Here is a 23799-nt window from a genome sequence, read left to right on the forward strand (position 1 = left end):
CTACGGTACGGAAACGTGAGCAGAGCCTTCCTCACACGGCACCCTTAAAACCCGCCATAAACATCATCTAAAACGCACATCTGTCGAAACTATTTGAAACTACTTGATCAACAGTCCGAATCCACGTCTTTTCACGCTCCTGTAGCTGCACTCTTTGGCAGCGCAGGCGTCGGTGGGGGTCCGGCGCAGCTTCGTGGCGCAGCAATGTGTGGCAGAGCATGACAATCAAGTGATCAGACGAAACGGCGGGAGCCCGCAGAAACAAACACCAGAGAGCGGCGGGGCGACGGCAGAACACAGGGGGGAGAGCGACTTTGGATCGACATCACTCCCACGGCACAGTCGAGTCCTTGGGTTTCGGGAACAAAGCGTGTTTTTCAATTAAAACCACGGGCAAAAGGTGGCGGTACACGGTCCGGGGAGCGCGAGGAGGTCGGAATACACGGCAGAAAAGTATTCATCTTTGAGTACTGTATTTTCCGGAAAGTCGCACCCTTTTTCATAGTTTTGGCCGGGGTGCAACTTATATGTGATATTGTTTGTTATTTTCACACTGGCAACCACAAGAGGGCGCTCGAGGCTCTGAGCGACGCAGAAGAAGAATCTGCACTTCCTCTACCTCCGAAATTTGTGGAGTGGTTTAGAAGTGACACCGAGGAAGAAGAATGATTTGGGGTAAAACTGATGCTTTGGTAAACTTGTTAGCATGTTCTTTATGCTATAGTTATCTGAATAACTGTTCATATGTTACGTTAACATACCAGACACTTACCACAGTTCTGTCTGTGTGTCATGTAGCTGAAGGTGTTAGCGTTAGCATACCTATTCACCATGTTCTCTCATCTGTTATTATTTTAAAGTGCATTTCAAGATTAAATTTCTGTTCTTGGTCTTGGATTTGTTCCCCCCAAAAATGAAATTGATACTCCGGAGCAATTTATGGTCCAGAAAATATGGTAGTTTATGTGTGTTGTTGCTGCCGTCCAATCCCAAGGAGAATCGTACATGTAAAATCTAAAAGTGGTATATGTACGATTGATGTTTTATTGATTTATTTTGATCAGCAATCACGACAACAAAGTTCTCTTGCTAATACTAAATTACTAAACTATTTATGTTTTAATTGTTTTAATAGCGACAGTGCACTTTGATTAATTGTCGGATTATAGCTACAAAGATCATTAACACCCACAGTCCCGAGGCATGTAACACAAAAAAGTAAACAGTACGATGTGATCTTAAGTGTCTCTACGATTTTATCTGGCGCCCGTCTCCAAATACATGTGAAGTTAAGGATCATAATGTGATCGATCCGTCCCGGTCTGTAACAGGGTTCTCTCTTTTACAATGGTCAGGAATCAGAGATGGTAGAAGTTTGAGTTTGTTCCCTTCTCACGTTCTGTCCAATATTCCTTTTTTCCAATGCATGTTTTATTGCAAGACATCCTGGGTAGTTCCATTAAGACGTGTCAGAGCAACGTGAGAGTGAGGAGAAGTGAATGAAAAACAAAATCCTCATCATAATTGTGGATAAAGAAAGAAAGATAGTGAAAGATTATGTTTTTTCTACCTAGTGCAAAGTTTTAAAATGGTAGAAAACCAATCTTGACACTCATCCAAAACAGAAACTTTTGAGTAGAGATTTAAAGTCAGTGCCTGCGTTATATATGTCATTGACTATACCTTCTGCTAAATACACCTTTTAACTCATCCTCATTTTTATCTCAAAAACATATTTTGCTTCTTGCCCTTTGATCGTAGCTCATTTATTCTGTGCTTTTCCTTGAGCCTTGAGCACTGAGCAACATGTTCCGCCTTTACCAGGTTTTTTACCACTTTGATTACCTGTTTTTGCACTGACCACACGCCCTGGGCAGCCTTATTGTTTGTACAGAGCTTGCAGCTACAAGCAGACAGCAGCATCTGTAGACACTTCCAATCGTCCAATCGCCCGTCGCCTCTCAGTGATGTCTCTGCCCGTTGGCTCTGATCAGGTTCCAAATGGAAGTTATCAGCGTGGGCCATGATGCTATCTGTGTACAGTGTGGACATATTGGAGTCTAATAAGAAACCGCCACGATAAGTGATGTGATGGGCTCCCGGGCAAACTTAGTCCACTGCCACCGCCTCTTTAAAAGCAAAATTAAGTATTTTTGTTCAATATACAGCCCAAAAATAGACCTAATGTAAAGAACTTTTTTATCTGGCTGTTCTTGTCACATTTAACGTTATAAAGCACAAACTTGAGTAACAGAAACTTGTCAGACAATGAGAATGAAAGAAAATTAAAGATTTGACTGTTTGGTCACAGTCTCAATAATCGTGAATAATTGTAAAATTGTGATGTTTTTTTTTCTCACAATAATCGTGACAATAAAATCTGATATTGTGACATCCCCAATGTTGTGTTTTCAGAGGCAAAATGATTGCCGTCGCCTCAGCCAAATATTTAAAAATGCTAAAAGATCTGCATGACAAACTAAAGCTGAACCTGCCAAAGAATAAGAATCCTGAAAGGCTACAAAAAAGGTCTTTACCAAGCAAAGATGTTGGAGTAATTTTGAAGCAAATATAATGTAAATTTAACCAAACTGGACCAAAAACAATATTTTTTTCAATCTTTCTAAAAAACACTCTTTCAGGAGATAAAGAATATGAACGAAGCAGTTTCTTAATTTCATGACAGAAGAAAAAAATATCAGAAATACAAATATAAATACAACGACCAAAAGACTGTGCCTCATATAGACCAATCTCAATCCTTAATTTGGACTATTCTATACACACCTCAATTATACCCAAAAGAATGGAACAAATACTCTCAAATTTACAGAGTTTACAAACTCCTGTTTGATTGTTCAACAACAATCAAACAGGAGCTCAAAGAAATGACAAACCCAAGACAACATAAGTCTTTACACATAATGAATCATAAATAAAAGCATCAAATTAAGTTGTAATAATTAGTTTGGACGCTGTGACCTGGCCTGGCTTTTAGAGCTGAACAAATTTCAAATAGATTACTTAATAATGAAGAGATCGCCTGACACTTTTGACTCACAGATCTGAGGAGACGAGCAGACGAGCAGAAGTTTTAAGAAGAAAATCACACTCGCTCATTATCCGCACCAAAATAGGGACTAAACCAGAACTAAACCCAAAACTAAACCTGGACTAAACCAGAACTAAACCTAAAACTAAACCTGGACTAAACCAGAACCAAACCTAAAACTAAAGCTGGAACAAAACAAGGTCAAGAACAGCTTTTAGTAAAGTAAATGTGAACGCACCCTCACCGTTACTCACCATGGATGGAGTAGTGGAGCGCCGTGTTCCTTTCCTCCCCCTTGTTTCTCCCCTTCCTCCCTTCCTCCCTTCCTCCCTTCCTCCCTTCCTCTCTCACCTCTAACGCACTTGTCACCTGTTCATCTCGCGCGCTTTAACGAGGACAGCGGCCCGATGATGGAGAGTCAATTACAGCCCCTTGCTGGACGCTAATACCATCTCACCTTTGATTACGCCTCAATGCCGCGGGCTAACCTGGCTCATCATTTAGTGGTCGGAAGCCCGTGCGGTGGATCTCTCGGCGCGGGGAGTCTCTCAGCGTGGAGCCCTTTATACCGGTCTAATCCAACTCCGACCGTCACAACTCACGACTAACTAGAGAAGAAGAATGCCTATCAAGTTCACACGTCTTTTGTTTTGACTGGCCTAGAATACAGTTTGATACCTTTTCTGTCATCAACATGTCATAATCTCAGACGATGGACAATGGATGTGAGAGAGATTTGGGGGATTTACAAGAATAATAGAAATCCACAAACATTGAACCATATGTGGGAGGAATTGGGTCTACAAACAGATGCAAGTGCGGTTCGTTCGGACGGGTGTGAAAGAGGACAAGTTTGATTTGGTCCTGACTAAAGAACCATAGAGAGACCCACGTTTGGAGGTGGTCTCGGTGTGGTTTCGCTTGTGGTGTGAGCGCTAACCGGTCGATTTTGCCCAACTAGTGTTTTATGATCCAAACAGGCTTCCATAGCTTGCTGAACACAACCAAAATAAACCCCAGACAATTAAAATGGGAGAAGTAGATTGTGAGTGAGGCGGAAACAAATCATCAATGTTATTTTATATAAGAGTGAAGCACAAATGTTGAAACATATTTGTCCAAGTATCACTAAAATCTGACTCAACTTTTCTCGGCAAGTTGCAGATCAAGTAGAGACTTTTCCTTTGGCCATTAGGTGGATGCAGTTTCTAATTTGTTCTTGATTCCTGTACTTTGTTTTGCCCATTTGCAATGCAGCTTTAGAGGCTCGTAACCAAGTGATTACTGGGTGTACTTTGTGTAAAAGAAAAGTGATATAGAGCTGGTTGTCTCCTTTGTTGCCATCTTGTCCACGTTGGTGTCCAATGTCCTAACGTCAACAAGAGTCAACAAAACATCACAATCAGCCCGTAAACTCTAACCATGCTTAAAACGGCCCACACCAGATGATGGTCAGCAAGAAGTTAAAGAGAGCTCGGCTACGGCTTTGTATAACGCCTGCGATGAGGACGAGGTGAAGAAGACAAAGTCCAAAAGAGAAGGTTTCTGCTGGACGTTGTCTCGAGTACATCAGGGGCCTTGATAAAAAGAGGCTACTTTTTCTATAAAGGTTTGGTCATGTTTTAATGTTTTCTTTAGTTATAAACCCCAGCGTAATCAATATTACAGCACATCAGAGCCTCATTTGAGATAGGAGCATCTTTGTGGCACAGAACGTTCGCACTCGCATCATAGCAGAGACGCTCACACGCTCACCTGTGAAGAAACGTGTTACACAAATACAGCGATAAACAAACATGGCATTCCCGCACCGAGTTTGAACGGTAATCCCCAAATGTTTATTCCAAATGATCTGGCTTGAGGTGATACTCCACAGAGCTTCTTTGTTCTTTGGTCTGCGACTCGCAATGGGCCTCGGCAAAAGGGCAATGAAAGTGACACTTGTTTTGTCGTGCGTCGCATTTAAAGCAGGAAGTGAGTTGCTGACTAGTCTTAATTCTGACCTCGTCCCGGGGTGAACAAGAGTCAACATTTGGGTCTGAGTATCGGGACATTCTTCTTACATTGGAGTTGAATAATGGCACCACTTTCCGAGGCCGTTTTGTTGATTTCTGCTGACAGAGAAGATGTTTTCATTTCACGTGGATCGACTCAGTAAATCCAGAGAGCTGAAACATACAAAAAACAGTTCAACAAACATGCAATCCGACAGTTAAACAGCACGTTCTAAACTCAGGTATAAACTGTTGCGATGTTACATGAACGTTAATCTACAACAGCTCAGATTTTACTGCAAAAAACAATGATGTGAGTTCATATGGCTTGAATTAGCAATATCTAAAGTCTTGATTTCAACATAAAGCTTGTACTTTATTTCAAGTAACAAAACAACTACCGTACTTTCCGGACTCTAAGTCGCACCTTTTTTCATAGTTTTGGCCGGGTGGGACTTATACTCCAGAGCGACTGACAACCACAAGAGGGCGCTCTAGGCTCTAAGCGACGCAGAAGAAGAATCAGCACTTCCTCTACCTCTGGAGTTTGTGGAGTTGTTTAGAAGTGACACAGAGGAAGAAGAATTCAATGGATTTAGTGATACATTTCCCCCAAAAATGTGACTTATATATGTTTTTTCTTCTCTATTATGCAGCTTTTAGCTGGTGCAATTTATATTCCGGTGCGATTTATAATCCAAAAAATATTTTGTATGATTTTCCAACCCGAACGCTTTATTAGACTCGCAGGCAAGCACTCCTCACTCTGTGGTCGTTAAGGCTGATTTATAGTCCTAATCTAAAACCAGACTTTAGCTAGTGTAGCCACAGCTGCCCCGGAGCAGACTGACAGAAGACTATGGAGCCGTCATCGCTTTGCCTAGATACAGTATGTCAGTTATATTAGTGTGGCATTAAACATATCCATCTCCACGGAGACGAGCAGGTTGCACCTCATACATGTTAAGCACAGTCTGAGCTCTGTGTTTGACATTGAGAACAAGGTAACACGCTCTCCTCCGTGTTCTTCAGAGACTCTGGGCATTGCAGTACATTCTGTCCGCGCTGAAAGCCTTTTCTTTAGTGTCCTCTGTGGCCCTCAAACAGCAAGCTCAGGGTTCAAGCAACGTATGTCTCAGCGCTTTCAAATGTAAAGAAAGTACAGCCAGTTTCAAGTAGTTTTGTTCTCGATACAAAAAGAAACACTGTTCTCGATACAAAAAGAAACACTCTTTTTGTTGTTTGAGGCCGTTTTACTTCTGCTTTTACATGTTCTGTAGAATCAGGTCAAACATGTGATATGCTGATGAAATGCTGTTGCTAGTGAACATAGTTATACATGTGTACGAAGCGCATTATAATAGCAATGTGGTAAATGTTGGTAATGTTCTATTCTAGATGGTTTTCAAAAGAAAAAAAAATATAGAATTGTGAATATTTTTTGATGATTTAAAACATACGAATATCAAGTATATCTTATAAATTATTATAATCAAAAATGCAAAAAGAAGTGATAAAAGTGAGAAGAAAAAATATATTAAAAATAAATAAATACGGGTACAAATAAATAATCAAACAAAAGTGATATTTGACTGATACTGAAACAGCAAATACTATATTTGAAGACAAGAATTATGTTGGATTGACAAACTATTGTTAAAGATAAAAATAATATTTAAAAATGCAAATGCCCTTTCAACTTTGGTACAAGGAGTGTAAAGTATATAAAATACATTTTGAAACCATCAATTTTCAATATCATGACTGTTATTTTGACCATAATAATTGTGACACAAAATTTCAATATTTTCCCATGCCGAATATGCACCCGCTTTATTTGTGTATTTGAAATATTAATTTTTATTTCAGTTATTTCTGGCCCATGCATTTAAGCGACAAACCAAAACCCAAATTGCTATAGTTTTGCTGTATTTTCTTTTCAACTGTAACCACAACGCCACACAACCATTTATCATCATTTATGTAACATTCAAATACAGCATTACTTCAGAATCATCATTTGCTTTGCCGCTCTCCCACTGTGACCAACTGCAAAAGTCAAAAATGTGCAAAATGTTATCTTCTTCTCGTTTGGATTACGAGACTTTTTAATTAAGAACATTTGCATCCGCGTTTGAATGTTAATCATTTGTTGCGAAGGTTACAGTTCAGGGGAAAAAATACCATAATTTCAATATTTTAAATTTGGCGTGAAGCGCGATTTAACCTCGACGTTGGCGCAAGTGTTTACAAGTGATTGGCGTTTTCTTCACCACAAATACCGAGTTGCAAATTTGTGCCTGAAGAACATTTCACCCACAGAAATTCATTGCACGGTTGTTTTTTGTCGCACTCTTTTTTTTCGACCCACTGCGTTTACTGGTCTTGAAATTGAACTATTTGTCTTAAACTTGAGCATTATCTGATTCTGCTGCGTCCGCTTGGCTCGGCGAGTAAGCTGCGAGCGCCATTAAACGCACTGGGGAATAATAAACAGAACATTAGTCCACAGATTAGAGCAATACTTATGGATTTTTAGAGCAACAAAGATGGAAATAATGGCCCCTCCCTCTGCCGCTCCATGTTTTCCTCCAGCACTTTTAAAGGGGCACCGCGTCACTTTTCTGTTGTGGGATCCGCCTCCAGGCACAGTGTTTTACTTTGCTCTGAATGTTCCTCCGTGTGGTATTAAACTATCCTTGTATCGCTGTTTTAATCTTTTAAAATATCTGGGGAAAAACATGCATTGTTACTGTGAGCAGGGGCACCTCTCCACGGATCAGACCTGTAACTTGGCGCGATGCTAGAGGCAAAAAAAAAAAAAAAAACAGCATTTTCCAAACTGCACCAAAAGATGTTCCATTATTTCAGGTAATCAACACTTATGCGAGACGTTGTAACATCAAGTGTTTTATTAAAAAGGCCTTAGCGACATAACATAGCGACATCACAATCAGCCCGTAAAGAAACAGTATGTAATATTTAATAAACGTGACCGAACTGAGCTGTCCCCAAATATGAGATAAACATGTTCTAATCTAATATTGCTTTAATTGATGACAAGTGCAGATTTGTGCTGGCATGTTGCTGATGATATAATTTGGTGTTTTGGTTCAAGCCAAGTCTCCAATCAGAAAGCAGAATGAGCGTCGCAGGAGTCTTTCATTTGTGTTGCCAGTTTCAAAGCTGAAATCTTCTCGATCCTGAATCAGAGCTGGTTCGGCCTCTGCAGCTCAGCGAGCCCGGGGGTTCTGGAGGTGAAGGACCTGAACATGGCATGAACTTAAACTGAGAAGGATTTTCCCAGATGTGTAATACAGGTCTGGACATCAGCATGTCGGGGCAAGCTAGCTTTTGCACACCAAATCCTGATGGAACTGAGCATTATTTGACGTCCTAATACCTGAGAGGCCAAAGCAAATATACTCACGGGCATGTTTGACCTGTTACCACCCACCTGCTCGCCGGCGAGCATTTTCCATATCTCAGATATTCTCTTACATCATCACTTTTATTTCCGTGGTCAATACCAGCAAGCCATAAATCATTTTAAAGCTTATTTTCTCAACAAAACGAATATGTCATTGATTTACATTGAATAATATCCCCAAAGAAGCAATTGCCAATAGTTTGTGAGAAAGTCTCAACTTTTACAAACGCATGTCCTGTTTGCTGTTTATGATGGACGAAACGGCTTTAATTCTGTACATCCTTGTACTCAGTCTGTCCGTAAGGAATCATTGAAAAACAATATCCACTTGTATTTTTACTGAAGTTTTCCGATTTCGAGATATTGTCAAGTAAAAAAACTTTTCTTCGTTTCTCGCCGGACGAGCGCATTCTCGTCCGGCGAGAAACGAAGAAAAGTTTTTGCATTTCTCCGTCCATAACAAATTACCTGTTTGACTTATAAGATGGTGTTTGGCATCGATCTCTTCCTCAGACTGTTACCTACAGAATGAGACCATCCACAATACGCTAACGCTAACAGCTAACGTGTTTGTAGCCACATAGCTAACGTCAGCAGTGACTTAGCAGACTTTGATTGACATATTATTCTAGCCAATAAAAATAGCTTTCGAATGAGGGGCTGGACTTCCACACAGAATCCTCTGTAATTCTCCTGCGTAAGTGTGTAAAGAGGAGGAGAAGAGAGGAGAAGAGGGGACTAGAATTTGCGCATAACGTTTTCTGATTTTATTAGCCTTTTGAACGCGCATTTTGTTAGATATCTCTATTATTATATCAATACAAAAATAAAATAAAAATATGATAATACAATAAAACAGTTTGGCACAGTTGGCACATATTTGGATCACTTGTTCCGAATATACTTTTTGACACGAAAAGGTCAACAGCACCAAAATGCCTGTTCCTAGAGATCTGAAACTTTACACAGTTGTTGTCAACAAGATAAACATCATGTACAGTGAACAGCATATGCACACAATGAAATATGTCATGCTCAGGACCATTACAAATTGACAATATTCAGGCGAGACTAAAAAAGGATGTTTTGTTTATGTTTGGGCCTTTGTAGTGTAAGTTCTGAAGCCCTGACAGTGTTCATGTGCACATCTGCGGAAACTAGAAGGCCTAAGCTTTCTAATGATGCATCACACTTGCATGTGGAACATAAGATCCTCTTTTAATAAGCAATGCCATTTGGTTATGTCCAACCATTGTGCACAGGGCGAAAATAGGTGGGTGGTAACAGGTTAAAAAAAAAGCAAAGGAAGTCCTGGAAGACCCTCCTTGTCCTCTGCAGGTGACATTTAAGCCCCTTCCCTCAGGCAGGATTAACGTGCCCAAGTGTCGAGCAAAATCCCTTTGTTCTTATTGTCATTGGTCTTTTCAATTAATACATTTGATTGTTTTTGTCAAGGCTGCTGCTCTTATTGTTGTATTGCACTTGTTTAACTTTAACTTCTTGTTTGTCGACTGTGTGATCCATGTATTTCTTTGCCACCACCTCAGGGATCTAATAAAATGTCAGAGTTGAAGTTGAAAGGCCAATAACAATACAAATAATGCAAACTATATAATTACGGTCTTCACACTGGGTTCATCAGGGTTAATTATATTATCAATTAGGATAACACATTTAGTCCCAAAGCTTTTTTCCGTATTGTTACTACACGATTAATGTCCCGAAAAGTTAAAGTTCTACCATTCCGTTCCTTGCATTATGTTTGTTCTAAAGGTTTGACTGTGTTTATTAGCAGTTCTGTGGACAAACGTTATCGTTGGAATAATATTCCAACGATAACGTTTGTGCTGCGCTTCGATTTGAATGTCTGACCCATTGCACCCCCCTCTCGTTTCAGATCCGGTGGACGAAAACGGCGGGCAGCGTGTCGGACCGCTTCCAGGACTCGAGCGTGTTCAACGAGACGCTCACCATCTCAAAGATCCTCCGGACACAGGGAGGTCGCTATTACTGCAAGGCTGAGAACGGACTGGGCTCGCCGGCCATCAAGTCCATCCGGGTGGACGTCTACTGTGAGTCCCCACGTTTACACACGTTTGAGATGCACACACACGCACGCACGCACGCACGCACACACACACACACACACGCAGCGACTTTATGTGTCTGGCAAGGATGTTTTACATGCTTAGACCCATTTTTGGATCTGTGCAAGAATACGTATCTTTAGTCCCCACACATTCACAAAAATATGCAAGTCCAAAACGGATTTATGTGTCAATGTGGGGACCTTTGGGAAAAAAAAATAACAAATATATTCTAACTTCCTGAATGGAGAACTGGGAGGCAAACTTCAACATAAAGGGATTTTTTTTTTCCTTTTCATATCTTCAGAATCAAATCATGAAAATTATTTACAATTGTATATGTAACTTAGCATACTTTAACTGAAGTCATTTTTACTGGACTAACACATTCTCCACAATAGTTTATTCTTTTTTTTATTGTTTTTATTATTATTTCCTACTTTTTCACAAATGTTAACTTGTATTATCTCTTGATTTGACAACTGTGCCACCAGAATTGTGTTACATTGTGCAGCCCCATTTGAAGCAAAAATATCTGTACATTTGGATTTAATTATTGCACCTTTATTATGTAATTTTGCTATAAATCAATAGTTATTTTGAAACCCTTCAGGAATAATATAAATTGTAAATTAAATATTCCTGATCTTCTAATTAAAACTTTCAAAGTATATCCGCTCAAACGACTCCCAGAACATGCTGCTGCCTTATTCAGACGTACTATAACCAGGTCATTTCTAACCTATATTTGACAATGAAAGTAACCTGACTACATGTGTTTGAAAGTACTGCTCTGTGGCCTGTGGGAGGCGTGCTTTTCTGGCCCATTCTGACTAACAGCGTAATTGAACTCGCGTTTCATTCTTGTAATCACCGTCGCCGCCTTTACAATAAAACAGGCCGGCCAATTGTGCGACCAGCGAAAGCGAACGGAGGTGGGGCACTGCGGGGGGAAAAATCATCAAGGAACCCGAAGGCTCTGATTCAGTATGATAATGGAGTCGCGCCTTTTATAACAAAATGCACGAGCAACAGAGCACGCCTGAACGGATCTGCGAACATTGCGCTGAATGCTAAATGCTAAATGTGGCTCCGCAATCTTCTGTCCTTTGTATAAAACCCTGGAAATTGATACAAACATTAAGTAAATGCTGCAATCATTTTAAATCAGCTTTTAGGGCAGGCAACACATATAATTGTGATTTATGTAAGTACTGGGTATTAAAGGGCATTAAAAAATCTTTTCATGAATTTGAGCGTTGTTATTATCTTCGTTCACTTGTTTTCATGGTCCTCTCCCTCTGAGCCTCAGAAAACACATTTTACTGAATCATTTCTGCCTCAAATCACCTTCGTTCTTACGTTAGCACGCCGGGGAAAGCTAGCCTTCACTTGTTTCCCTGCGGTGATTCCCTCCGCTGCCAAGAGATGGAGTGCTAACAATACGGACATTATAATATGTGCCATTTAATAAACGTGAATATCGGTGTGTGAAGCGTCTGGGGGGGAAACGTACCACACACTGACATCTGCAATGACAAAACATGTTCATCCCACTGGGGCCGCGTAACCGTCACTCCAGATTGAAGCGCGGGCCCCGGCCTTCTCTGGAGAATGCTAATTAAGCCAAAGTACTTTTATTATCCTGACACGACCGTCACCTGCTCCATTTTTAAAGTCTAACAAACAACGATGAGAGAAAAGTCCTTTGGCAATATTGTATGAGTAGCAGAGTTTGTTGTAGGTTCAGATAAGTTTGGGACATTTTAGGCAAAGCAATAACAATGGCAATAGGACGTGTGGGCGACAGAGAAGGTTAAATAATGCACAATAAACGGGCAATAAAGATGTTTTTGTGTTTGAATAAAAGGCTAGAGTGAAGTAAATGGAGTTCATAGAGTACAGTAAATTATCTAATTTGTGCTCATCTCCATAGAGATGTTTTTGCCTAATGTTCCGCAGTTTGGCATTAAATATTTCTTCTTATTTCAGTAGTTGACTAGTTTCTATATTATCAACCAAATAATTGTGTAAATATGGTGACACACATGGATGTGTTGACGACCCCAACATTCTTCTCTTACCAGAGATGCTACTGCCTTTAATAAAGCTCTAACAGAACAGTACTAATTATACAATACTCTAAAGAAGCAATTAGCATGTTATCCCTTCATTAAAATTCACAATCTGGTTTGAACCTCTTTTCTAAATCCCTTGGGGACCCCTGAGAGTCTTTGGGGATCTAAAGTTGGGTCTTGACCCCAAGGTTGGGAATGACTTACTTAGGTTTAGATACAGAATATTTCTGATTTTGACATTTAGATTTTTAATGCTTTTTAGAATCTATATACTCCAGATAACCAGTAGGATTATCAAATATAGTTGCAATTATTCTCTTTTTAAAAGTCAGATATTTTTCAAGATTTTGGCCATATAAACTCCTGTAACTGAGTAAATACAAGAATATGCAATACTGTAATAATATTCACAAAATTACACCCGAGCAGTAAAGTTACACGGTGCAGCTTTAAATGACTCTTCAGAATGTCACGGCGTCACCCATTAGTCTCTTTCAATGGCGAGACCAGCGGGCGTCAGGGGCCCTTCATCACTGCGGGGCCCCGGACGTGATAAACCAGTTTGAGTCGATCGGAGCCGGAGTTTTCCGTTCGTGGGCGTTCTGTAATCAGGAGCACACGTTCTGCTTACTCCCCCCTCCGAGCCTCCAGGGGGCCACCACACTGTGCTAATGCTGGGGTATGTACAGAGAGGGAGGGAGGGAGAGGAAGAGGGAAATAGAGAGAGAGTAAGGGTAACAGGGAGAGAGAGAGGGGCGGGGAGAGATAAAGACTTGAGGGAAGTAAACAGGAAGAAAGGAGAGAAGGGGGGAGGAGAGGAGAGAGAGAGCTGTGGAGTAATGTGATATGGAAATGGAGAATGAGATAGAAAGAGACACAGAGGAGGAGAGAAAGCGCTAAAGAAGGAAGGAGAGAGATAATAGACATATTGGATGTGAGAGAAGGGAAAGAGACCACTAAGAGGTGAGAGAGCTTCTGAAGGAGAGTAGGAAAAATAAAAGGAGAGTATAGATCTATGGAGTGAGTGCAGGAGAGAAAGGAATAGAGAGGCAAAAATAAAGTAGAGAGCTGTAGAAGGAGAGGGAGAGAGAGAGACGGAGTGAGAGATAGGTAAATGATGAGGGAGGGGAAGTGTGCAGGGGGGAGAGAGAACATTGGACTGGAAGAATGAACGGGGAGTATTAAATGGATAGAGAAAGAGGTAGAGGTAAAGAGAGAAAGAGGAGGGGGGAGTGGAAGGATGCTAAGTGAGAGATGTAGAGAGAGGAAGATAGGGATTTCAATCTGTGTAGTGAGAGGGGAAAGGGAGACGAGGAGAGGGGGAGAGAGGGAGGGAACAGAAAGATGTAGAGAAAGGTAGATTGAGAGAGGGATCTAAAGGAGAGAGATAGGAAACAATGATTCTTTTGCCTTGAATTTGTTGCAAAACATTGAACTTTTGGTCACAAAGCAGAGGGAAAGCGGGTGAGATAGGGGAGAGAAAGAGGGGGAGGAATGGGGGATTAAAGAAGAGGGATAGATGGATTGGACAAAGGGAATGAAAGAGAGAGAGAGATAGAAAATGATGACCCTTTTGCAACTAATATGTCGCAAAAAAACAACTTTTGGTCACAAAGCAGAGGGAAAGCGGGTGAGAGAGGGGAGAGAAAGAGGGGAGGATTGGGGTAAGAAGAAGAAGAGAAATGGAGGGATTAGATAGAGGAAATGATAGAGAGAGATGGAAAACGATGACCCTTTTCCCCCTAATTTGTCGCAAAGCAGGACATTTTTGTACCGATCGCGTTTTGAGTCGCCCTTTCACTCCGAGCCACGTTCCGTCCGATGCGTTTCAAGCGACTCCAGCTCAACGATCATTCGGAGCGTTCCCGATGTCGGTCCAAATGTCACCGCGTCCCTCTGTCTCTCCTTGTAACTGTTTATTTGGACCGGCTCTCGGCTGGAACGCGTAAACTCGCCGCTCGTTGGCCGTTGTTGCCGTTGGCCGCCGCGCTGGAGAGATGTTGGAAGAGGGACTCGGGGACGGGTAGCCAGACGCCGTCGCTCAGTCCGACCCGAGCTAATGGATAATTGAGAGTTATATTATGTGGCATTTTGAAGGTCGTTTTCTAACTCCGGCAGCGGACGCAATTGGCTCGTCGCAAAATTGGAGCCGGGTACTTTTCAAGCGGGAGGAATTCGGGGTTAAAAGAGAGAACTGACTGAGCTACGGTTTATGGAATGGGTATTGGAACTTATAGACACAGATGTTTGCAATTTGATGAACGGAACGTGGACTCTTGCCAAACTCCTCGAGGGCCATGGAAACTGGTGCGAAGAGTGGTAGTTTTTGACTGGACACAACGGGGCTAAATGAAAGCAGAACTGTTCACTTCGCCTGATGCTTGCCCTTAGCTTGAGCTGCTTGGTTCTACTGTTCAACATGAGACTCAATTCAGTTCGATTTATTTTTGATGATGTATGAAAACAGATTGAACAATGTTCATCTGAAATTGGACCCTCCTTGTCGGCCAGGAAAAACTAGCAAACTTTTTTGAGAAAAAGAAGAAACCTGGAGGAGTTTCACAGTGAAGGAGGACTGTGGAGCTGGAACCACTCAGGAGGAGGAACAGTTCTTTGAGGCAGATTAAGAACTGTTTCGGCAGACGAAGAACCGTTTCGGCAGGTGAAGAACCGTTTCGGCAGGTGAAGAACCGTTTCGGCAGGTGAAGAACCGTTTCGGCAGGTGAAGAACCGTTTATCTGGAATAGGCAGTTGAGGCGAGATGTTTCATGTTAAATATAATGTCTGATTCTATGGATCTAGGATTTGATCAATATTTATTACATCTTTTTACCATTTTAGCAGACAGTTGTGTTTGGCTGACATCAACAAGTCAGAAGTGGTCAGAAGTTTCTAGATGGATTATTTGTATATTGATCACAATTATTAGAAGTCAAACTCGAGTCCTTATGGATTGTTGCGTTGCAGAAGAAACTATAACACAGACCTCTTGTGTTGTCGATAAAATACAGTACATTTTGTATTTTCAAGTCTGAGTAATCAGAAGCGTTAATCAAAACATAGCGTGTAGTTTCCCTTTCCTCGGAGCATATTAATTACCAATCTCCTTGTGATTGTTCATTTGTTGTTGCTTATGATATGTTTTTTGGCCTTAAAACACTTCCCTCCCGGGCCATGTTCCTCTTTAATTACCAATCACCGGAAACATGTTATTTTTAGTCATTCACATCCAGAGCCACGGTTTTTAATTAGATTTGAGCCTGTTGTTAGGGGGCACCACATCCCCCACACGCCACTTTAAGTTACGTTTGCCGTCCATTTTCGTCGCGGCCACAACAAAAGCGCCGTTGATGTCGCGGTCTGAATCCCGGATCTGTCGGCGCGGTGGGGTCTCCTTTAAACTCCTCTGATCCGGCTCCAGGCTCCAGGTTTTCCGACTTCACAGACGATCGAGGTTGTACTCAGATATGCAGATTCAACCGGGTAAAAGTCCAATCGTCGCTGCGAATGAATGACGCTTTAACTCGCCCCGGTAACAATAAGCTTTTTATTGTGTTTCCTCCTCAAACTGACTCAGAAACGTTCTATTTAAGGGCAGAAAGGTAATCGTCCGTGTCAGGGATAAATGCCAGCGTGGCCTGCAGTGTTCCTGTTGTTTTTCTGATTTTGACACTTGATTTTCTTCTCTTTTTTTTAGATGTCAGACTCAATATAATAACTAAATACTCAGCGTAAATGTAGAGCTATATGTCTAGAGTGTGGAAGCTCTTTCACATTTGAGGTGTGTTTTGGGCTCTTACAGGAGAAAAGACATGAATATGAATCATGTTTGGATAAGACTGGACTGAAACCGGTCTTAAACAGGAGCAAGACGGACCAAAACCATGATTAAACCAAATCTAATAAACTAGGTAGAGGTCTAATTTAAAGACTAAAGAAAGAAGAAAACAAAGAGGCTGATACCCAGACTATACCAGATCCTGAGCTTGAACTAAGCCAGGTCAAAAGCAGGACTCACCAGGGCTAAATGTGACTAAACCAGGACTAAACCACACCCGAACTCAGGCTAATTTAAGGCTTTAAGAAAGAAAACCACTAATGATCCAAGTCTTGAGCAAAGGCTGAACCAGGATCGAACCTTATGCAAAACAGGACTCAGACAGGGTTAAGATGTAGGCAAACTTGAACTAAAAGAGGACTAAATCAGGTCCAAACCCTGCCAACATACGAGGGAACAAAAGGGACTAAACCAGAACCTTGGGCTAAATCAAGTCTAACTAAGATTGTCCAGGTTTAGTCCTGTCTAAAGCCGGACTAAACCTGGTCCAATGTCAAGCTCACTTAAGGACACGGACTAAACCGGAAATAAATCCTAAAGAAAGAAAAACAAGAAGGAAACCAAGGAAAACCATATACCCCGTAAAACAAAAAATCCTGTCCTGTCCCAGTCCAAGTCCATAGAGACAGAAAGTAATCTTGTCCCGTCCCGCCCCCGTCCGGCTCCCCGTCCCGCTCTTATGTCTCTTATCTTGAATACAGTTTTGGGGAAAAAAATGCTGACAAAAGCCCAATGAAACCTAATACTGTAAAATCCAAAATATATTACCATTACTTTCGCACTCGTCCCTCTCCGCCCTGTCCCCTGTCACACACACACACGTACACACACACACACACACACACGTACACACACACACACACACACTTACACACAAACACACACACACACGTACACACACACACACACACTTACACACACACACACACACACACACGTACACACACACACACACACACGTACACACACACACACACACACAGCAGAGTGAACAGGCGAAATGAATAAGCAATAAGCGCAAGTTATTCTGTTCCTTTCCTCTCCGTGAGCTCATTACGCAGCGCTCCAAGTGACTGCAGTATCTGACTCTTCACTGCATGAACGTGTCCTGCCCGCTCCGAAACCGTCCCAGAATCACAGAAAACAATCAGTCTCCGCTCACCTAAGGATGATGGAACTATCTCTGAATTAGGACTTAAAACCTCAGATATTACACCCTTCTACAGTGGTGTGTATTCCCAAACGCAGCAGTGGGATCCGAGCACGTTCCCTCCTTGCTGACGCCTCACTTGTGTTCCTCTCCTCGGCGCACGGAGGAGGTTAATAAAGAAGTGCGCTCTGCCCGTGCAGAAATCGATGCTCTCCTCCGACACGCAGGCTTTTCACTGTTTTCATTTCAACGGAATTAATTTTGCCGCAGCGTCGAATGTTTCTGTGAGTGACTGGAGAGGTTTAGAGTTTGGAAAGAAAGAAGCTTATACAGGCTGCGACTTCATGGACCGCGCACCAGGAATAAACATGAAATCCAATCCTGACTTAACCTGTGCGGTGATGGTAAAGCTGCACTGTGTAACCTTTCACCTGTGTGTGTGTGTGTGTGTGTGTGTGTGTGTGTCAGTCATCTGGAATATTATGTGGCATTAAACTTGTATATGTATGTGCAGGGCCAGGCCAAGTTACAGGTCGGATCAAATCAATTTATTTTTGTAAGGCCCAAAATCACAACAACAGTCGCCTCTGAGGGCCGATCAGTGAAAAGGTTCCTCTGTGCGCAGTAAAAATATGTCTTTCAAGGTATTTTTGAGTATTGTAAAGATCTGTACTTAAATGTATGTAATATAGACACGCTTACAGTGCCTATGTCAGGTCTGTTTTTGACTTTATTTGGTGTATTTGTACCTGTTGTGAATATAAATGATAGTTTTGCACCAATCGAGCAGGTATTTGAGGAGAACATTTTGAAAAATCTGTTGAAAGTTGACAGGAAATGACATCACACCAGGGACATTCACAAACAACTTTTTTGACGCTCTAAACATTATATATTTTAATTTGTCAAATAAAAGAAGTGTGACATTAGATGAGTTTTGGAGGGAGGTTGTGGCTGAAATGGCTGGACGACGGAGTGAAGAGCGTATTGGTACAACACGTTGAACGTTGCAAAATCCGAAAAATCGAGATCGGGCGTGGAGGCGCGATCCCCCGAGGTGACCGAAAAGAAAATATCATCTTTGTTGTCGGAGAACATTGATTTTCCTCACTGTATTGACAGAATAATGTTAAATAACCAAGAGTTCCTCCTTATGCTTAATGAGTTCTTGAGAGCTGAAGGCGAGAACATGATTCATAGATTACCCGTGTTCAAACAAAGAGTCAATGCTTCACTACTTCACGTTTTAGTGCCTTCTGAAGATCAACAATCCAGAGTCCAGTCGATGTGATAAACGAGTGATGGATGGTGCAAACTGACGACCAAAAGTCCATCCCGTGACCGGCACCACAAATGAAACATTCCAAGATTTTTCACAATATTTTTTTACGTACAAGAAACGCATTTATCCAACCATTTTAAAATAATTCAGCAAATAAAACTGTTCTTGTATATTTTAGATGTCAATTAACAATTTCTGTGACATTAGAAAAGTTTTGTCCGTGTACAGCAGTTATGCAATGTCCTAGTGTAGTGTTGTGATTTACAATTTATAGGAAGTAATATGAAGCTAATAAATGTGTATTAATATTGATATTTGTTATATTCTTATATGCTATATCTTGCTATATATATGCTATATTCACTCCTGTCATAGGCACTCTGAGGTTAAGGTTAGGAAAATGGTTTGGGTTAGTTTAATTTATGAAAACTTTAAAATCACATAACGCATAACTACGTGAAGATTTTTGTTGGCTAAAATGAATGATAGTTTTTGTCAAACAATAAAAGCTAAACAAAAATGAAGGAACCAGACTGTATCCAAGTTCCACTTTTCAAACTCAAGAAAAAAACTATTATGGATTTAGTAATAAAAAAAATAGTCTGAAATTAAAAATAACTTTAGTCAACACACTAAGACTAAATTAAAATTGCTTGTCAAAAAACTCTGGACTATAGAAAGTTCTAGAGCCTGGTCTCGAATAGACATTATCATCGATATGTTGGCATTTCCTGTTGGACATGTGCAACAAAAATACAAATCAAAACCATAATTTCTCTTTAAATCCAATATAAATGTCACAATCCTGTCTGTGGTTGCAAGTACTAGACATTGGTCAAGTCAAATCTGAGACCTTAAACTATAATTTGGGTGTTCCGCAAGGTAGTGAACTCGGACCTTTGCTTTTCTTCAGTTTGTTAACCATCTCCTAACTGCCAATTTTAAGAAACATCATTATATGCAAACAATACTCTGGTGTTTACTTCCATCCTCAACACTATCAATACAACACACACACACAGACACACACACACACACAGACACACACACACACACACACACACAGACACACACACACACACACACATACACAGACACACAGACACACACATACACAGACACACACACACACACATACACAGACACACACACACGGTTAGCGCTGGACAGTGAGGAGGGACGGCGGTGAAGATCTGCTCATCTTCTGTTCTATTTTTGACAGTTTTGCCTTTGATTGTATGGTTTTGAGCATTGTTAGCGAGCAAAAATATGACAGATAAAAGCTACGATGGAATATTTTAACCCTTTTTATTCAAGCGAAAATCTGCATTTCGGCAAAGGTCGTTACTGAATATGACAAAATGATGTGAAAAACCCAGAATTTACCTGTCCATCAACACATTTAGCAGCGCGGTAAAATATTTCTCATGGCATTTTCTTTTCGATGCTGTATCTCATTTCAGAGCTTCACTGGGCGCGGTGCGTTTACACTGTTTACTTCTCATCAAGGACCAGGACTCCATGAAGGAGCTCGGCCCAAACACAGCCTCCTGTTTGTTTTGTGCAGGGCATGTCTCCTCTCTGTTCTGTCTCCTCCTCCTCCTCCCCTCTCTGTTCTGTCTCCTCCTCTTCCTCCCCTCTCTGTTCTGTCTCCTCCTCTTCCTCCCCTCTCTGTTCTGTCTCCTCCTCTTCCTCCTCCCCTTTGTTCTGTCTCATCCTCTTCCTCCCCTCTCTGTTCTGTCTCCTCCTCCTCCTCCCCTCTCTGTTCTCTCTCCTCCTCTTCCTCCCCTCTCTGTTCTGTCTCCTCCTCTTCCTCCTCCCCTTTGTTCTGTCTCATCCTCTTCCTCCCCTCTCTGTTCTGTCTCCTCCTCCTCCCCTCTCTGTTCTGTCTCCTCCTCTTCCTCCTCCCCTTTGTTCTGTCTCCTCCTCTTCCTCCTCTCTCTGTTCTGTCTCCTCCTCTTCCTCCCCTCTCTGTTCTGTCTCCTCCTCTTCCTCCTCTCTGTTCTGCCTCCTCCTCTTCCTCCTCTCTGTTCTGTCTCCTCCTCTTCCTCCCCTCTGTTCTGTCTCCTTCTCTTCCTCCTCTCTCTGTTCTGTCTCCTCCTCTTCCTCCCCTCTCTGTCTGTCTCCTCCTCTTCCTCCCCTCTCTGTTCTGTCTCCTCCTCTTCCTCCCCTCTCTGTTCTGTCTCCTCCTCTTCCTCCCATCTCTGTTCTGTCTCCTCCTCTTCCTCCCCTCTCTGTTCTGTCTGCTCCTCTTCCTCCCCTCTCTGTTCTGTCTCCTCCTCTTCCTCCCCTCTCTGTTCTGTCTCCTCCTCTTCCTCCTGTCTGTTCTGTCTCCTCTTCCTCCCCTCTCTGTTCTGTCTCCTCCTCTTCCTCCCCTCTCTGTTCTGTCTCCTCCTCCTCCTCCCCTCTCTGTTCTGTCTCCTCCTCTTCCTCCCCTCTCTGTTCTGTCTCCTCCTCTTCCTCCCCTCTCTGTTCTGTCTCCTCCTCCTCCCCTCTCTGTTCTGTCTCCTCCTCTTCCTCCCCTCTCTGTTCTGTCTCCTCCTCTTCCTCCTCTCTGTTCTGTCTCCTCCTCTTCCTCCTCTCTGTTCTGTCTCCTCCTCTTCCTCCTCTCTGTTCTGTCTCCTCCTCTTCCTCCCCTCTCTGTTCTGTCTCCCTCTCTTCCTCCTCTCTCTGTTCTGTCTCCTCCTCTTCCTCCCCTCTCTGTTCTGTCTCCTCCTCTTCCTCACCTCTCTGTTCTGTCTCCTCCTCTTCCTCCTCTCTGTTCTGTCTCCTCCTCCTCCTCCCCTCTCTGTTCTGTCTCCTCCTCTTCCTCCCCTCTGTTCTGTCTCCTCCTCTTCCTCCTCTCTGTTCTGTCTCCTCCTCTTCCTCCCCTCTCTGTTCTGTCTCCTCCTCTTCCTCCTCTCTGTTCTGTCTCCTCCTCTTCCTCCCCTCTCTGTTCTGTCTCCTCCTCTTCCTCCCCTCTCTGTTCTGTCTCCTCCTCTTCCTCCCCTCTGTTCTGTCTCCTCCTCTTCCTCCCCTCTCTGTTCTGTCTCCTCCTCTTCCTCCCCTCTCTGTTCTGTCTCCTCCTCTTCCTCCCCTCTCTGTTCTGTCTCCTCCTCCTCCTTCCCTCTCTGTTCTGTCTCCTCCTCTTCCTCCCCTCTCTGTTCTGTCTCCTCCTCTTCCTCCCCTCTGTTCTGTCTCCTCCTCTTCCTCCCCTCTCTGTTCTGTCTCCTCCTCTTCCTCCCCTCTCTGTTCTGTCTCTTCCTCCCCTCTCTGTTCTGTCTCCTCCTCTTCCTCCCCTCTCTGTTCTGTCTCCTCCTCTTCCTCCCCTCTCTGTTCTGTCTCCTCCTCTTCCTCCCCTCTCTGTTCTGTCTCCTCCTCTTCCTCCCCTCTCTGTTCTGTCTCTTCCTCCCCTCTCTGTTCTGTCTCCTCCTCTTCCTCCCCTCTCTGTTCTGTCTCCTCCTCTTCCTCCCCTCTCTGTTCTGTCTCCTCCTCTTCCTCCTCTCTCTGTTCTGTCTCCTCCTCTTCCTCCCCTCTCTGTTCTGTCTCCTCCTCTTCCTCCCCTCTCTGTTCTGTCTCCTCCTCCTCCTCCCCTCTCTGTTCTGTCTCCTCCTCTTCCTCCCCTCTGTTCTGTCTCCTCCTCTTCCTTCCCTCTCTGTTCTGTCTCCTCCTCTTCCTCCCCTCTCTGTTCTGTCTCCTCCTCTTCCTCCCCTCTCTGTTCTGTCTCCTCCTCTTCCTCCCCTCTGTTCTGTCTCCTCCTCTTCCTTCTCTCTGTTCTGTCTCCTCCTCTTCCTCCCCTCTCTTTTCTGTCTCCTCCTCTTCCTCCCCTCTCTGTTCTGTCTCCTCCTCTTCCTCCCCTCTCTGTTCTGTCTCCTCCTCTTCCTCCACTCTCTGTTCTGTCTCCTCCTCTTCCTCCCCTCTGTTCTGTCTCCTCCTCTTCCTCCCCTCTCTGTTCTGTCTCCTCCTCTTCCTCCTCTCTGTTCTGTCTCCTCCTCCTCCTCCCCTCTCTGTTCTGTCTCCTCCTCTTCCTCCCCTCTCTGTTCTGTCTCCTCCTCTTCCTCCTCTCTGTTCTGTCTCCTCCTCTTCCTCCCCTCTCTGTTCTGTCTCCTCCTCTTCCTCCCCTCTCTGTTCTGTCTCCTCCTCTTCCTCCCCTCTGTTCTGTCTCCTCCTCTTCCTCCTCTCTGTTCTGTCTCCTCCTCTTCCTCCCCTCTCTGTTCTGTCTCCTCCTCTTCCTCCCCTCTCTGTTATGTCTCCTCCTCTTCCTCCCCTCTCTGTTCTGTCTCTTCCTCTTCCTCCTCTCTCTGTTCTGTCTCCTCCTCTTCCTCCCCTCTCTGTTCTGTCTCCTCCTCTTCCTCCCCTCTCTGTTCTGTCTCCTCCTCTTCCTCCCCTCTGTTCTGTCTCCTCCTCTTCCTCCTCTCTGTTCTGTCTCCTCCTCTTCCTCCCCTCTCTGTTCTGTCTCCTCCTCTTCCTCCCCTCTCTGTTCTGTCTCCTCCTCTTCCTCCTCTCTGTTCTGTCTCCTATTCTTCCTCCCCTCTCTGTTCTGTCTCCTCCTCTTCCTCCCCTCTGTTCTGTCTCCTCCTCTTCCTCCTCTCTGTTCTGTCTCCTCCTCTTCCTCCCCTCTCTGTTCTGTCTCCTCCTCTTCCTCCCCTCTCTGTTCTGTCTCCTCCTCTTCCTCCCCTCTCTGTTCTGTCTCCTCCTCTTCCTCCCCTCTGTTCTGTCTCCTCCTCTTCCTCCTCTCTGTCTCCTCCTCTTCCTCCCCTCTCTGTTCTGTCTCCTCTTCCTCCCCTCTCTGTTCTTTCTCCTCCTCTTCCTCCCCTCTCTGTTCTGTCTCCTCTTCCTCCCCTCTCTGTTCTGTCTCCTCCTTTTCCTCCCCTCTCTGTTCTGTCTCCTCCTCTTCCTCCCCTCTCTG

At 43.2% G+C, this 23799-nt stretch overlaps 1 protein-coding gene across 1 annotated transcript in view; it reads left to right on the top strand.

The window, feature by feature from the left end:
- mdga2a (MAM domain containing glycosylphosphatidylinositol anchor 2a) overlaps positions 1 to 23799 on the top strand; it is a 338648-nt gene that overhangs the window by 27722 nt on the left and 287127 nt on the right. The window contains exon 3 of the mRNA XM_072449239.1: positions 10374 to 10548. Coding sequence (XP_072305340.1) covers positions 10374 to 10548 — 175 coding nt within the window. The remainder of the gene's footprint in view (positions 1 to 10373; positions 10549 to 23799) is intronic.

This window comes from Eucyclogobius newberryi, unplaced genomic scaffold (genome assembly GCF_026437365.1).
Source record: "Eucyclogobius newberryi isolate DKJ021-1_F unplaced genomic scaffold, fEucNew1.0.hap1 SCAF_1, whole genome shotgun sequence".
In the NCBI taxonomy this organism is placed as follows: domain Eukaryota; kingdom Metazoa; phylum Chordata; class Actinopteri; order Gobiiformes; family Gobiidae; genus Eucyclogobius; species Eucyclogobius newberryi.